The following is a 15952-nucleotide window of genomic DNA, read 5'->3' on the forward strand; positions in this document are numbered from 1 at the left end:
CGCTCTACTATCCAAATTGAAGTGTCCCACAGCAGGACTTGTGTATTTGAGAGCGACAAGGAGAGGGAACCAAAAAGCGAGAGCTCAAAACCTAAAAGCGAATAGAAACACTTTATTAACTTGAACCCACATCCCAACTCTTCTTTAGTTTGAGGTGGTGAGACCTTGAGAGGAGTGCAGAGGAGGCCAGTGAGCTGACTAAGGCACTCCTTGTTCCTCCTCTACATGGAACTGAGGATTTTTGAGAGAGCGTGGAAGAAGGAGAAAAGAAGAGAAGAGAGGAGGAAAAGAAAAACACAGAGGGTTGAGAGACTAGTAGACTTTGGCTGATGACTCCAGAGTGTCCTGGTGGCCAAGAAGTCAAAGGCAACATTTTTTATACCACAGACCATTTAGACCTTGGCAGTTTTTTGTAGACCAACTATGAGGGACAAAGGGGTCTCCAATTCTCATAAGCTTTTTTTATATTAAATAAGATGACAAAGACAGGATGAGACAGATGAAGGGAAAGCAAGAAAGAAATTAGTGTCTGGTAGAGGCAGACAGGCAAGAATAAAAATTAAACAACTTTAATAACTTTTATAATCTCTCTCTCTCTCTCTATATATATATATATATATATATATATATATATATATATATATATATATATATGCCACTGCTTTATCATCTGCTTTATCATCTATGAAATGGGAATATGATTTAAAAAGGTTTAAGGCATTTCTGCATTGGTTTCACTTTACAGCCCTGAAACCACATCTATATAAAGTCAGTGGTAAAAACAGAAGTTGCATTTCATGCATGCATTTATTGTGAAGTATTGTATTGTGTATTGAAGTATGTGGGTTGTAGTTCACCACTTCCACCTATCTATGCAGTCAAAAATTAACTTGGCTGGAATATCCCAGCACATTACATCCCCACCACTAGTAACCACTGGACTCCAACTGATGATGCCATTTCATACATATACATAACCCAGCAGGAGGTCAGACTGAACTAATGCATCCGCCTGGCAGCACTAAGTGATTTAGCTTCAGCTTCAGAGCAATTTTATTTGAATTACTTAATTTCTTTAACAGAGCACATGTCAGGCCCATGGACCTGTTATAGTATTTATCCAGGCAATCTGGAGCACTGTTGAAAAGTTGTGCTTCATGTCTGCTTGTGTAGCGAAAGCATTGAGACAGAGAAATCACATCAGCTGTCAAAAAGATTTGCTTCTTCACTGATAATGCTGATGTAAACATTCACATTCAAACACAGGAGACAAGCCAGCTCACTGAGCTCACATTATGAAAGCAAACACGCAAACACGCAAACACACACACACACACACACACCTGTACAAAGTATACGGTTTTGCGTGTGCCACAAAGAAAATAATCCACATGTGCCTGTTTCGATGCCTCTCTGAGTGAATTACATCATATCACCTCTGAAACAGTAACACATTCATAAAGGTGTCAAAACTTTGAACGGCACATGAAGGAGCAGATACACAGACACCAAGCCTACAGACCTACACAGATATTTCCAAGGACATACGCCCTCCAGGTATTTCTGTGGTCTAACATGTAATCTGCTGAAGCATGTTGTGTTTTTGCAGGATTTCATGTATTTACAAATGAGAGAGCCCTCAGCCTGAGGGAGTGCCAAGCATCTCTGGAATTAAAACACCCTGGGAGGTCCACCCACAAAATGTATGAGAATATTTGCTCTACGCTGACCAACATTCACCCTCCCCCACTTCATCTTCCCTCAACACACCAATTAAACTCATCACTGCTGGTTGTAATCTGGGCCATCACAGCTCAGGCCTGGTTGTCACTGGTGAGATTTTTAATGAGGCGGGGGGGGGGGCGGAGAAGTTTGTGGGCTCATTTGTCTAGTGTGGGATGGGTAAACCATGGGAAGAGGAGAGCCAACCATAAATCAGTTGTAGATGAGTCACTGAGAGAGGCCAGTGGTGAACCCCCTGGCACAATATCTACATGTTAATCATTGGATTTAACATGAGGGGGAAAAAAGTCTGGAAATGGCAGTGATTGACAGAGACAAGAACAGTTTTGTACTCATGTCCAAGATTTTCTAATGTGGGGAACAGGATTTTTTTTCCTTTTCTGAGAACAGATGATGTGAATTTTGGTAATGCAGTGACAGCTTTATAAGAGGACTTACCTGCACAGGTGTTAGCTGGGCCCGAGGGTCAAACACTCGCAACATCTTGTCCTAAACATCCAAAGAGAAAAAACTTTATTGGACTGAAGGAAGACGGAAATTATTTACAGTACTACAAAACACAAAATAATATTATAAACCCTTTGGCTTTCTATCATATTAGTTATTGGTTCCTTCTTATTCTTAGTCTTATATGAAGAAAATGTGAAGTAGAGTAATAACATGTCACAAAAAAAAAGGAGGCAAATAATCAGGGCCTCCTAAATCAGCTGTAATAATTTCATAGAAACTGAAATATGAAAGCTGAATACTGAAAACATTAGCATCTATCCAACTCAGTTTAGATCGGGGGGAAAAAAAAAAAACAACACAAGCTTTGTGAGGCTTCCTTGTGTATACGTGCGATCTCACTGATTCATCCTGACCCCTCCATGGCCTCATGTGCCTTGACCCCAGCCTGCCCAAACATGCATTCAGCATCAATCACAGAAGCCAATCAGAGAGGTTCCTATATGATTGAAAGGAAATGGGACCTAATGGGATCAGGCTGTGACCGGGACATGCATGTCTGCAGCCGTGTCACTCAATACCACTGTGTGACTGTGATCACAGCAGCAGGCTGACATACGAAGCTGATAGCAGGTAATAAGTAAAATGGCTTGACTTAACCACGCACACACTCAGCAAACATATGTCAAAGAGAATCAGGAGCGTCACACTGACACAGTCGAGCATGCACACACATGCACAAACAACATTTAGCCATACACAACATAGATACTGAAATTATATCTGGCTGAATACAGTGTTGAAGGAAATGATCAGTGTGAGTTTCTCCTCTCAGTCCAAGTGGGAATTTTCTCCCCGTTTGTTAGCTTGAATAGCAAAGATGGGTTATTCCTAATGTTCCTTTTCTCTTTCTCTGTGTGTGTGTGTGTGTGTGTGTGTGTGTGTGTGTGTATGTGGCCCACCCACAGATATGATGCCCCAAGGCTATGTCTTCAGGCCGCTATGACCTGGACGTAAGCCAAAGGCTCAGTGAGCAGTATGGACACACACACACACACACACACACACACACACACTTAGAAATAATAGAGTACTCAGCACACGCGCACATGAATGCACACACACAAAGACGTTTCCCTTGAACTTGATGTACACATTGTATCCCATTGGTTCCAGAAATTCCAAATTCTGGCTAAAACAACCTTCGACCTGACAGATTTCATAGTGTGCCAGCACGGCATAAATACAGATGAATCTCTTGTAGAAAGATGATATTTTGGTGATAAACATTTTCAGTTTACCATCATCTATATAACAAAGAAAAGTACAGGGTAGCACATATTTAGTTAAAAATCATTCAGACTGATTCAAATATTTGTCTCCTTTCTTTCTGTCTTTCTGTCTGATTAATTACAATCATTTGTTCATACAATCCTTCAAGCTGCTTCATTCACCTTTCACTGATTTCCCCATCCTTGCCACCACACTTTAGAAAAAAAAAAAAAAAACACACACACGCATTCCTACTGTACAACTGTACACATACAAGACTACAATTGCCAAATGGAGTTCAATAATATAAATGTATATTATGTACACATGATACACATAGAAGAACCTATATGGCTGTGCAAACACACAAATGAAGCTTTTTCATCCCAGATGTGCCCACCAAGTAACCACACAAACATTCAAATGAGCATTTACACTCTCTAAAGCCTATGACAATAACCCATACAATAAAGTGCGCGCACGCGCACACACACACACACACACACACACACACACACACACACACACACACACACACACACACACACACACACACACACACGACAACAGTGTACGTCTATGCTGAGACAGCAGCTCAATCAAAGGGGCAGAGCCTCATTCTCAAGCTTCTGGACTTCTCACTGCTGGCCTTCTGCGCACAACTGTCCCATGCAAGTAAATACAAACTTTAACTGGTAATATTCAAGCAGAGGCGTTTTCTCCCACGGCCGTTCCTAATTTCCAATGGTTACCACGATATGAGCCTGCTGGATGCCGTCATCAATTAATATATCTCCCCCTTTACTGAGAAATATTGCATGGAGCCGTCTGATAATGTGAATCAAAGGTGGACCATGGACCATCAACCTAGCGACACCTAATTTCTAAACTCCACACCACCCACACCTGTCCATCATTGGGGTAAACTTAAACTCCTTTCTCACACTACCTGTGGATTTCCCTTCCGAAAACCTGGGCACCGCCTTTCTCCCTCCAAGTGTGTCATAAATATACAGCTCTCTAAGTCCAAATGAGTCCTGTCATGCTTCCTGCTCTTTGGGGTGGTGGTCTCCCCTTCATCTCCCCTGATCTCAGCCCTGTGCTCCAATGTTTACCCTATGGGAGGGCCGGGGGATTGGACCCACATGTTGGCAGGCCTTATTTGCTTTAATAAGCCGGATTGGAGAGATTGAAAGGGGTCTTTTGGGTTAAATGGCACCAGAGCCCAACAGGAGCCCCCCAGCTCTGATCTTAGCTCACATTTCCCCATGCTCCTTTTCTTTCCAGGTGCCTTGTTCTCTCAGCCTGCACTGAGGCCAATGGTAGCTCTGCTGAGGATGATTATCCTGTCAAAGTGAATGCCATTATTTGGATATAGCCTGTGATGGGTGGAATAATTTGTTACTTGTCAGAGCAAAGACAAACAAGAGGGACAGGCCTGACAACCATACTTTTTAAACCGTGCACATACGGTCAATTTTTGTGTCAAGGTTTATTTTGCTTCAAACACAGGTAAGCTCATTACACATTAAACCAGAGGCTTCTTGTTTATTTTCACATCAATCAGTCAATGTGTAGTTTAAGGCAAATAAATGGGGACATTCACTGAAGTGCTCAATCTAAGAGTTAAAACACTGAAAGCAAATGCCCATAGTTTTTCCAATTAATCAAATATATTCATGAAACAACCCCACCTAAACTCATAAATCTGCTCTTTCTCTGCCCCCTAGTCTTAAACACATACCACCTCCCTTCCTCCTCCTACACACAATATTAACAACCCAATGAAAAGCCCCTCATGCTCTGTGATTGTTTCCTCATGACAGAGGAGAACTTTGCCATATAAATGCATAAAAACCCAGAAAGACTTTCTCTCTTCTTAGCTTTTCCCTGTACACCATTTTACTACTGTCCATGTCAAAGGAATTACAGTCTTCAGCCCATGATTACACCTAAACTAGCACTAGGGGATGGTGGGGTTTGCAGAGCTATGTACTGTGGATAGGGGCTTTGGGATCAGGTGGGGTCAAAACAAAACAAAAGCCATGACAGATTTATCCTTCCAGTGCAGGCATGTGCCCTTATTACTGCCTTAATTGCCAAGTTACTGCAGTTTCCAGTCAGATTACTAAAATATCTACAGGCCCTTGTACGTGTGGTCAGGATTTTTTCTTAGTACTTTGTTATCACAAAGTTAAATTGTCTTTTGTGCTTTTTTGTTCACTGGATTTTCCAAGGTTGTTCTTCTTTTCCTTTCATGATCTGCTCACTAATTCCTAATCCAATAAGTGATGTGCTCCACACCCCTTTTATGAGCATAAACCCTGTTGACATTTTGATGAATGAATCCCATGTAAGCAGATAAGGAAGTGTTGTGTCCAAGTTGAGGAATGCTACATTGAATGAAAACCAATGGCTGCATCTAGTGGTCCAAAACTGAAACTACAGCAGCCAAAACCCCAACAAGCACGATGAACTTGGTGGGAGACTAAAACAAAGTGCAACTTTTGATTCATGAAAGGTTGAGTCAAGTATGCGATTGCAATTAATGGGGTGCAATGTTAGCTGTCCTCACCTTGCAGGAGGAAGCTAGTAGTGAGCCGTCCCGTTTCCAACTCAAACTCTGCAGCTGATCACTGTGCTGCTCCAAAACTGTAGAGACACACGTCAGCATCAGAGAGGTGAGTCAATGGCAAAACAACAAAACACAATGTTTATGTAAAACAGACAAAAAAGACAAAGAAAAGTTGAAATCATGAAAATACAACCAATCAACACAGAATGGCTGCAAATACACAAACAAGACAAAGAATATGGATATCTGACAACTGACAGGTGACTGCAAGAACAACGCAGGAAAGAGATGAAGCCATAAATTAAGCACACAAAATTTAAACAACACACAAGTGGGGTTGATTATGCCAGAGAATATGCCCTTGCAGTTAAGGCATATGAGAAAAATCATGAGCATGATGAATGTATTAGCTTGCAGTGCCTTAAGTGAGCACAGCACAGCTTGTGTGAATTGTTCAGTTTCACAATGACACCAGACAGATGAAAAGAAATGAGAGGTGCACTTGTTAAGACAGTTACAAATAATATAGTAGAGAAAATATGAAATCCAAAACACAAACTCATTCAAACATAGACTTTTATCACTCAGGACTTGTCCCTTAGCTACAAATGAATGAGGAGCAACTGGGATCAAAGACAGTGTGATGGTGGGGGGGGGTTACAGCTCATGAAACGTTCGATCAGCAGTGAGCAGCAGCAGCCAGGCCAGCTGTCATGGGATGGGAGCGGGGAGGGGGTGTGAGGCCAGAGGATAGTGACAATATCCTGAGGCCAGTCTGGGGAGACTGGGACCAGGACTGCAAAACCAAAACATTACCTCTGCTGCTCCAGCACTTAGAGCCACAGGGCTGTAAAACGTAGGCAGTGTCAGTCAGACAGTCCCCAACGAAAGAACAGAAACTCAACCACTTCAAATATATGTATATTAATGTTACACACAGAAACAAAAAAGACCACAACAACAAAACTCGAAGACTAGCTGACAGAAATTGAAATGTTATATGTAACAGACAGCGCAGGATGTACAACAAAGCCTTTGACATTCTTGCTGTGATGTGTGTTTTTCGCAGACATTTGTAAATGCACAGCTCATATTACAGCAACTATAGCTACCTGCTAATGGTGCATCCTGGCGGCTGGTGTCCCAAATCAACGGACACTTAGCAGTGCCAACAGCCAGCAAGCCAGATGAGGAGGGGTGGAAGTGCACCATCTCCAGCCTGCCTTGACCTGGACATATGGTCAACTCTGGACTGCTCGGTTGCTCCAGCTCTGGATCACACAAACGCCACAGCTTCACCTGCATACACAGAGAGGGAATTATAAGGTGGAATAATATGTGGAAGAGGTTGGTATGTCAAGACAGGACAGAAATGGCCTCTTGGCAAAAGATAAGAGGAAGGAAAGTGAGTTGCAGGTGCTGGGCACTGTAGATGACCGCAGCATGTGCACTATAGGTCTGTGTGTGGCAAAAGTTGTGTGTGTTTACACAGGGCTCTGAGGTAAATGAAGCTGTTGCGTCTGAAGATGAAGGCCCACACTCAGCAGATTTCAGTAAGCCAGTGCACCTGTGGCTGAGGATAATGTGCTGAAAGGACAGAGTCTTCAGCTGGTTTAAATAACGAAAAGCAAGGCGGTTCACATTGCAATCAAAGTCCAGCCAGCAACAACAAAGCCTCAGAGGATGTGAAATGCACTCCAGTGTCAGTACACCACTAACACTGGAGTGTAGTGTAACAAAAATCAATACAGAGAAAGAAGGGACGGATGAAGGACAAAAAGAAAGATGGCATCAAAGAGCTTACTGTCTCATCTCCAGAGCATGTTGCCAAGAGATTCTCTTCGAAAGGTGAGAAGTCCATATCAGTCACTACATCTGTTGGAGAAAACAAATGGAAAGTAAAAATCTGATTGCGGAAACAAGCTGTTTTGTTTTTTTTTTTTGTTTCTGAGCCAAGAATTCATATGATTTGTTTTCTAAACAGAAACAAAATACTGTGCTGATAAAAGAATGAGGGAAAACTACCAGAATGGCAAGAAAGCTGGGTGACCCTCCATTGGCCATCTGAGCCAGGTCTGAGTGAAGACAGGCCCACCATACCTCCACCTGTGGACACACACACGAAATATTCACCATCATACCTTAACCATTCATTCCCTGAGATGTGATTATGAATTTTTAATAGAGTAAAGAGCCATCCCCCTTCCCAGGGAATCCTCTCTGATTCTTGCTCGCCTTACAGTTTGATTTTAGATTCAGCCTTCTTAACATTCTCAGTTGATTTTTTTGGACATTTGTTGAAACACAAATACTGATTTCAACTACATAAAGTTAATCCTTCTGTTTATTTGAAGCAAACTGTTTTCCAGAGTTTCATAGCCTTACCAGCCTGCTCGGTGTTGAAGGCCACCAGTTTGGAGTTTGCCTTAATGTGGTTCCCCTGGCAGGAGAAGGAACCAGCACGGATGTTGTTGATCCATCCCTGAAGACCAAGAGATTATAGTTGATGAAACAAAGACAGGATAATTGACATGGACCAACAAGATAAGAAAGAAAAATCATTCCGTTTTTCATCAGACCACAGTAATATGGAACTTGAAAAATCTGTAGAATCGCAAGCGCTCTCTTGATATTTGGAAACAAGAGAACACCAGCAAACGACACTAAAGAAACCAACAGAATAACATAGCTTATCTGTTTCATAACACACAACCAAGCTGCTTTCACAACTAGACAAAAAGAAAGACATAAACAGGAAGGCTCTGGCTGAGAGCACACGCACATAAGTAGAACTGAATGAGGAAATTGCTGAGGAAGTGGAAAGGCTCCCTGTGTTGCACAGCACAAAAACCCCTTAAAACCTCTTTCATAGCATTAACAAGGCAAGAGTGCCAAGAGGAAAGCGCTTCTGCACAACAAACTCCAACAGCTACTGCCTCACTGCTCCACAGATTATTGTTATACCAAAAATGGCAAATATCTACCCTCTAGAGGACACTTAACAGCTGAAACAGCTTGGTGTTTTACTGCTCTGTTAATGCATATATGCATTTCTCAGCACACTTCATATCAAGCGTGAATCTGTTTCAATTTGACTAAAAATTCTGCATCTCCCTTACAGAAACAGTCAGGCTATAAAAGCAAATGTGCATATATTTGTTTTTATGTACTGTTACTGTAAGGGAGATGCTGAATTTTTTATCAAATTAAGCTTACGCCCACACTGTGAGGTGGCAGTTTTACTGGGAGGAAATATTGAATAAATAAGAATCCTGAACTTGATGTCTTCTGATTTGGACATATAAGGTTGTGCTCGTTATTTTCAGGACTACCAGTCATGGGTAGCTGCATCAGAGTTGCACAGATATAATGTTGTTAATCCCCCTGAACAAATCTTGATAAGATTCAAAGAACACATATTAAACTGTATCAAAGCACTTTAAACCTCCCAGTGTAACTCTTTCGGGGGTGCATCCTGGCCTGCATGGGTAATATTAAGGACAGCTAAAGTGTAGAGATTATCTGGAGATTTAAGCATTGAACTGAACACCTTTTGTTATCAATGCACCTGCAATGCCATGATTAGAAGGAGCAACACCGGACAGTTTTCAGGGGAATAAAATGAGAGACCTCTGAGCCAAATTCATTCATTTCATGAGACTACAGAGTGACTACACGCCCATCCCTGAATCCCTATAAACCTGCCTCTCCACTCGCGTGTCCCACTTTCTTTTGCATAATGTTTAACATGACAGCTTCTGTCATATGACTAGCTACGAGCACATATTCAGTGGTTTGTTGGATAAATGGCTGCTGTCTCAGATCTTGTGCAGAGATACAGCAAGACCATCTTCTGTCTGCACATACCAGGCATTACACCGCCTCAGCAAAAACTAGGCAGGGGGTTACATAATACACCTGGGCCAGGAGAGCTGCAGGGGTTGCAACTTGGGGGGAAAAAGGGCGACAGGGAATAGCAAATGTGCATATTTGTATTCAAGGAACTCCATTCCAGTCCAGACAAGCCGTCTCCTGCAGCCAGAGGAGCAGCCTTCATTAAAAGACAGACACTAGTAATGTCACTTATCGCATCTACTATTCAAATGCATATCATCCCCTTTGGCTGACACGTAAAATCTGTGCACACTCCAAGCGTGTAACCAGGACCTGGCCATAAGTGAAAAATGCCATAATGATGGACGTCGCCGCAACATCAGATGAAGGCTAGCGGCTCTGTGGAGCACATGGCTCCTTGTTTCCTCCAGCTGCCTTCAGTTCGTGTGGACACCGGTGTGCGGAGTGAAAGTGTCGTGAACTTCTCTGAGTACTGTGCAGCCTTCCAGATGCAGGAAGTTCAACATCCCTCGCAGGCAGGCAGGCAGGCGTTCCCCCCAAAACACCACTTACATAGCACACGCTATGAACCAGTGCTAATGTTAGCTAGAAAAAAAAAAACTCTTTCCACCTAGACGCTGGCGAGCTACTCACATCTTTCTTCGCAATTTTCGGAGTGGTGTTTTTGAATTTGGAGGCCTTAAATCGGTTCATTCTGCCCCTCTCAAACTGACTTTCGTGCCTTCCGGGTGTCTATGTCGAGCTGGTTGGTGCTCTGCAGAGGTTTCTGCTACAGCTGACAGCTCAGGCGCTCCGAGTAGGGGTGCGCTCGCTTTGCTTCTCAGAGCTGCCTAACTGGGCGGTGTTTGCCTTTCTGAGCGCAAGAAAACACCTTCTCTGCGCTGCCACGGGCTGCCCTGGGGTTTAAAACATGCCCACCCCTTTTTTTAATTGTCACTTGTGGAACTGCGATTCGCAATAAAACTAGTAATATGTGAACACTTGCAGTCTTTGATAATCTATGCCGGCTGTAGCTCTTCGTTTAGTGTTTATTAAAAAAGGCAGAAGGACAAAAAGAACAACTTTTAAACATCTTTTTTTTTTTTTAAGAGAGCATCATCTTGAAGTGGACCATCTCTGCGCTGGCGGGAACGCCCACTCCGTCCCGAGCATGCGCAGTTTTGTCCGGAGCGGCGGAATGATGGCGTCCTCGGCTGCCCGCTGCTCTTCACGCTGGATTACAGTCGTCGCGTCCTGCGGACACCGACGGGCCGCCGCCGCCGCTGTCTGTACCGGCCATGGAGGCGTCCGGGGTCTCTCTACGGGGGGAGCAGAAAACCTGTTCAGAGGAGGGAGTCGGGTGTGCTGCGGGGCGGGAAAAGCGTTGACATTGAGACGGCTGTCAGGTGAGGGCAGTAGCCGTATGATACTTGCCTCTGGCTCGGCTCAGCTCGGCTCGGCTCGGCTCGGCTAGGCTATGCTAAGCAAGGCTAAACATTTTTTTCTGTTGTTTCTGGTGTGAGCAGAGCCAGACGGCCCGGTCATTTTACCCTCTGTTATCCTACTTAACCGAGCCTATACTGTCTAACACAAACGTTTGTGCTTTCATACAGGACGAGAAAGTTGATGAAATGTGATGTAACTTTGGTTTGCACTTCTCACCTCGACCTAACGGACTCTGTGGCCTGCTGAGTCAGATACTGCTAAAATTTGCTTTTGTTATTTTTATTGGAAAAGTCACCAGTAACGTAATCATCTTTGGCAATGGTTTCTCAAATCTTCCTATCCCAAATCCCAAAACTGCATCTGTGCTTTACAAAGAAGTTCATTCTATTGAAACAACAACGGGGTTATGTAAAACTACCTAGTTTAACTGTTGCACGGTGGTACATGTGTAAAGATAGTTGACAGTTGATACGTGTAATTTGACTGTCCCTGTACCCTGTTTTGACACATTTCCAGGTCTCAAATCGCCCCATGCTATCTGCGCACTGTCCTTTCACACAACTGCCCCTGCCAGCAGAAAGCAGGATTTCTACCAGGTTCTTGGGGTACCTCGCACTGCGACCCAAAAAGAGATCAAGAAAGCTTACTACCAGGTGCCCTCCCACTGACAAATGTTTGCAGTTGCTATTGGTTTTCATCAATCATCGCAGTAATTCACTGTGTCTCTGTTGACTCTTAGATGGCCAAAAAGTACCACCCTGACACTAACAAAGATGATCCACAAGCCAAGGAAAAGTTTGCTCAGCTGGCTGAAGCTTATGAGGTCTAGTCTTCAACTTTATTCATGCAATTACATCAAACATCTTTTGTATATTTGTTCCCACAACTATGTGTTTGCCTGAAGATTTTTGTATGGTAATTTTTGGCCATCAGGTGCTTAGTGATGAGGCAAAGAGGAAGCAGTACGACACATATGGATCTGCAGGCTTTGATGCGGGTCAGTCTGGTGGAGGGCAACATTACTGGTCCGGACAGGCCAGCAGTGTGGACCCAGAGGAGCTCTTCCGTAAGATCTTCGGCGAATTCTCAGGAGGGCGCGGTTTTGGAGACTTCAACGCCATGTTCGATCAGCCACAGGAGGTTGGTAGGAACCTGTAAATTGGGAGGGGAAGTAAAGGCCAGAAAGTGGCCTTTGAGAACTTGTTTGAGTCTCCTTCATTAATTCATATTAGTGAATATACTGAGTAACGACTTTTTGGCTCCCAATTTCTCTGACACAGTACATCATGGAGCTGACTTTCACCCAGGCAGCAAAGGGAGTCAACAAAGAGATTACTGTTAATATAGACGCAGCCTGCAAGCACTGCGATGGGAAAGGCCATGAGCCAGGCACTAAGGTCCAGCACTGCCACTACTGCAATGGCTCTGGCATGGTAAGGACTCTGACAGTCAGATCTTCTTCGGAATGTTCATGTGGTGTTTTTCTTACACATGTATGATCCCTACCTATAGGAGACAGTAAATACTGGCCCATTTGTAATGCGCTCCACATGTCGTCGATGCGGAGGCAAAGGCACAGTTATTTCTACCCCCTGTCATTCCTGCCATGGGACCGGCCAGACCAAGCAGAGGCAGACTGTTATGGTTCCTGTGCCTGCAGGTTAGTTAAACTCAACCACGTCTTCTACTCAGTACTGTTGATATACTATAAATACCTCAAGCATATTTCCTTTTGTTATGACTATTATTGAACACAGTCACCCATCAGTATATTATGCCAGAGTCACAAGCAGCGTCATGTCCTTGATGTTCTTTGAACGATCATCTGAAAATAATTCCCCATAAAATACAAAGTCTTCACTTCAAACTAAAGGCATGTTAGAATAAATGAAATAGTTTGAGCCTTGATTTATTATACCTATAGGTTTAAGCTCTTGATATTGACTATAAGAATAATAAAAATATACTTTATCTTTTGGGATATGATCCACAGGAATCAACAATCCAAACACCAGTTTGAATTTAACCTGACTTTGCCTCCAAAATACAAATTTTTACACTTTATTTTAGAAGATTTAGGCCAGCTAACTGTTTGTTGTTTGTGCTATAAGGAGTGGAGGATGGCCAGACCGTCCGAATGCCAGTCGGTAAGAAGGAGATCTTCATCACGTTTAGGGTGAGTGTCTTCATTATCATCACCATAGTGTAGCAATCCCAGGCCAGAAATAAAACTGCTCTGCAGGATGTGCATGTTCACCCCTTTAATGGGATTGTCTCATATGTCTGTCTGTGGATGAGTAGGAGGCCCTGAGCTGTCTGAGCTCTTTAAATTAACAACTGCAGGTAAACTGCTTTTTGTTACTGTTTCCAATTGATTGAGATGTGGTTTGATTTGGGATCCAGGTCCAAAAAAGTCCAATGTTCAGGAGGGACGGTGCAGACATCCACTCAGATCTTCATGTCTCTGTTGCACAAGCCATTCTGGGGGGCACGGCCAGAACTCAAGGCCTTTATGAAACGCTCAACATATCAGTAAGTAGACAAGACATTTGAACCAGAAAATGGCACACTGACACTGTAGTATGATATGGCATATAATGACTTGAGTGGCATGTTTTCCCCCCTCATCTTCAGATCCCTACAGGAGTCCAGGCAGACCAGAGGATCCGACTTTCAGGGAAAGGAATCGCTCGTGTCAGTGGCTATGGTTTCGGAGACCATTACATCCATTTCAAAATAAAAGTACCCAAGTAAGACTTCTCAAATAAACGTGCATATAGTTGGTCATGTTGCTCTTTTCATCTCCTCAAGAAGAGAAGTAGCCTCGTGATTCCAGATGAAATTATATAAAAGAAAAAAAAACTAAAAATATTAATGACTCAATCAAGTTTTGTTTTTTTCTGTTCAGGACACTGACAGACAGACAGAGAGCTCTGCTAATGAGCTATGCTGAGGAGGAGACAGATGTGGAGGGGACGGTGAATGGTGTCACTGCCACCACCACAGGTAAGAGGAAAACTTTGCCTTTCCCAAATTTCCTTCACCGAGTTTCTGTGTCTTCAGAAATGACCGTCCTAGTTGTGAGCCTGGTTTATGCAGTGTTAATCCCTGTTCAGGTGGGGGCATCAGTGCTAAACAGACTGAGGCAGGACAAAGCAAGCATGATGGGAGGGAATCAGCTGAAATATGAGGGGGGCCTTTTCCCCTAGATATAATCAGTTATGCAATCCCTAGTTGTTAATAATAATATACTTTTCTATTCTTCACAAGCAAATGGGATGGATTATGCAGTAGTCAATCTTTATCAAATTTTCACAATCAGGTTTGTAGCTGTGATAAAATCGTTGATGCACAGACGACTGTGTGCTCAGCTGGATGTAGCTAGTCTATGGGATGTCCTAAATCAATACAGGAACCTTTTTTCTTTTTTCATTATCTTCAAGGTAAAAGATCCTGGAACTGAGTGTTCACCAGCATGTCAGAGCAAAGAGAAGATGGTGTAACGCAAAGGCAGCCACATTATAGATGAGGAGACAGATCACATCACCAATGGTTGAGCGCAACAAGGTTCCAGGATGGATCAGTACACATCTACCAGAGAGGAGGAAGAAGATGACTGTTTTTTATTAGACCAGTTACCTTTCTGGACAAGGTCTATGGAAAGATGGCAGAATCCGTGCGCACAACATAAACATGCACTAGAAATGAAGTCAACAGTGTAATCCAGGATTTCCCTCTGTATTTGATGCTTTTGGTCTGTTCGCTTTGGCTTCTCACAAACGCTTGAATTTGTCCCCAGACTCTCCCCGCTGTCAGTCCTAGTCCTATCAGGTTGACAATTTGCCAGACTACATGTTTACTTTTGAGTTTCAGATGTTGGAAAGTGAAGGTGTGGTCTTTGTCCAGCGGTTATTCTGCTCTGGAATAACTAGATGCAGGGTTAAACTGGAAATGTTAGGATTTCCTATGAACACTGATGAGCTTGATCTGTCCGTCTTCAAGTCCTTTGCAATATGAAAGAGAAATCTCTTAAGCGTTCTGAACTACAATTGCATTTGTTCATAGACAGTCCTGTGTCATATGGAGGAGATATAGTGCAGAGTTACAATAAAGCTATAGTCTGTCTCCTATAAATCTCTGTAGAACTGATTGCTTTTACTCTGTATAGCTCTTAATACATGATATTGTTTATCCTGTAGATGCAACAGAAATATAAAAAAACATACTGCCTCCTACATCTTCTGAACATCACAATCATTGCAATGTTATTGTATTAGAAAATGTGCATTTGTACACATGTGCCTAATACACTAGACTGCATATTCCAATAAATCTGGTAGCATTAGCACTCCCAGTCATCATGTGTGGACACTTTCATTATTTTTTTTAAAGAAGGAGCTGGCTTATTTCCCAGTAACATCATATTTGCTTTTGATATAACACGATCCATTATCACTGCTCACAAAAATTAAGCATGCTATTAAAAACATTGTTATAGTTTATATTTCTAAACATTTGTAAGGCAAAGCCTTTATTTGGAAACTAAAAGCCATCCTCACAGTCCTCGGTTTTTCAGTATACCACCAAAAGAATATTACTTGACTGGATGAACTGATATTTCAACATGATGGAACT

General features: G+C 42.8%; 2 protein-coding genes across 3 annotated transcripts in view; one reads left to right on the forward strand and one right to left on the reverse strand.

Moving 5' to 3' along the window:
- Positions 1-10661, reverse strand: part of LOC115047142 (mitochondrial import inner membrane translocase subunit tim16-like) — a 97966-nt gene extending 87305 nt beyond the window's left edge. For both annotated transcript variants that reach the window (XM_029507886.1, XM_029507887.1), the window contains exons 1-7: positions 10526-10661; positions 8423-8519; positions 8063-8143; positions 7842-7912; positions 7150-7336; positions 6038-6114; positions 2182-2232 (exon numbers count right to left, since the gene is read on the reverse strand). In XM_029507886.1, the coding sequence (XP_029363746.1) occupies positions 2182-2232; positions 6038-6114; positions 7150-7336; positions 7842-7912; positions 8063-8143; positions 8423-8519; positions 10526-10585 (624 nt within the window). In that variant the 5' untranslated portion in view covers positions 10586-10661. The remainder of the gene's footprint in view (positions 1-2181; positions 2233-6037; positions 6115-7149; positions 7337-7841; positions 7913-8062; positions 8144-8422; positions 8520-10525) is intronic.
- A 404-nt stretch (positions 10662-11065) lies between these two features.
- Positions 11066-15688, forward strand: dnaja3a (DnaJ heat shock protein family (Hsp40) member A3a). The gene is made up of 11 exons (XM_029508612.1): positions 11066-11277; positions 11834-11970; positions 12057-12140; positions 12251-12457; positions 12598-12750; positions 12830-12977; positions 13429-13493; positions 13721-13849; positions 13952-14067; positions 14226-14323; positions 14761-15688. The coding sequence occupies exons 1-11, from the start codon at positions 11070-11072 to the stop codon at positions 14778-14780; spliced, it is 1365 nt and encodes a 454-aa protein (XP_029364472.1). The 5' UTR covers positions 11066-11069; the 3' UTR covers positions 14781-15688.
- Positions 15689-15952: the final 264 nt, after the last annotated feature.

Source organism: Echeneis naucrates, chromosome 8 (assembly GCF_900963305.1).
Source record: "Echeneis naucrates chromosome 8, fEcheNa1.1, whole genome shotgun sequence".
NCBI classification, from domain to species: domain Eukaryota; kingdom Metazoa; phylum Chordata; class Actinopteri; order Carangiformes; family Echeneidae; genus Echeneis; species Echeneis naucrates.

Excerpts from the sequence above, each read along its gene's own strand:
- dnaja3a (XM_029508612.1), top strand. The coding sequence starts at position 11,070 with ATGATGGCGTCCTCGGCTGCCCGCTGCTCTTCACGCTGGATTACAGTC. Across the intron at positions 12,751-12,829 it reads ACTGCAATGGCTCTGGCATG|GAGACAGTAAATACTGGCCC; the intron begins GTAAGGACTCTG and ends CCCTACCTATAG. Across the intron at positions 13,494-13,720 it reads AGATCTTCATCACGTTTAGG|GTCCAAAAAAGTCCAATGTT; the intron begins GTGAGTGTCTTC and ends TTTGGGATCCAG.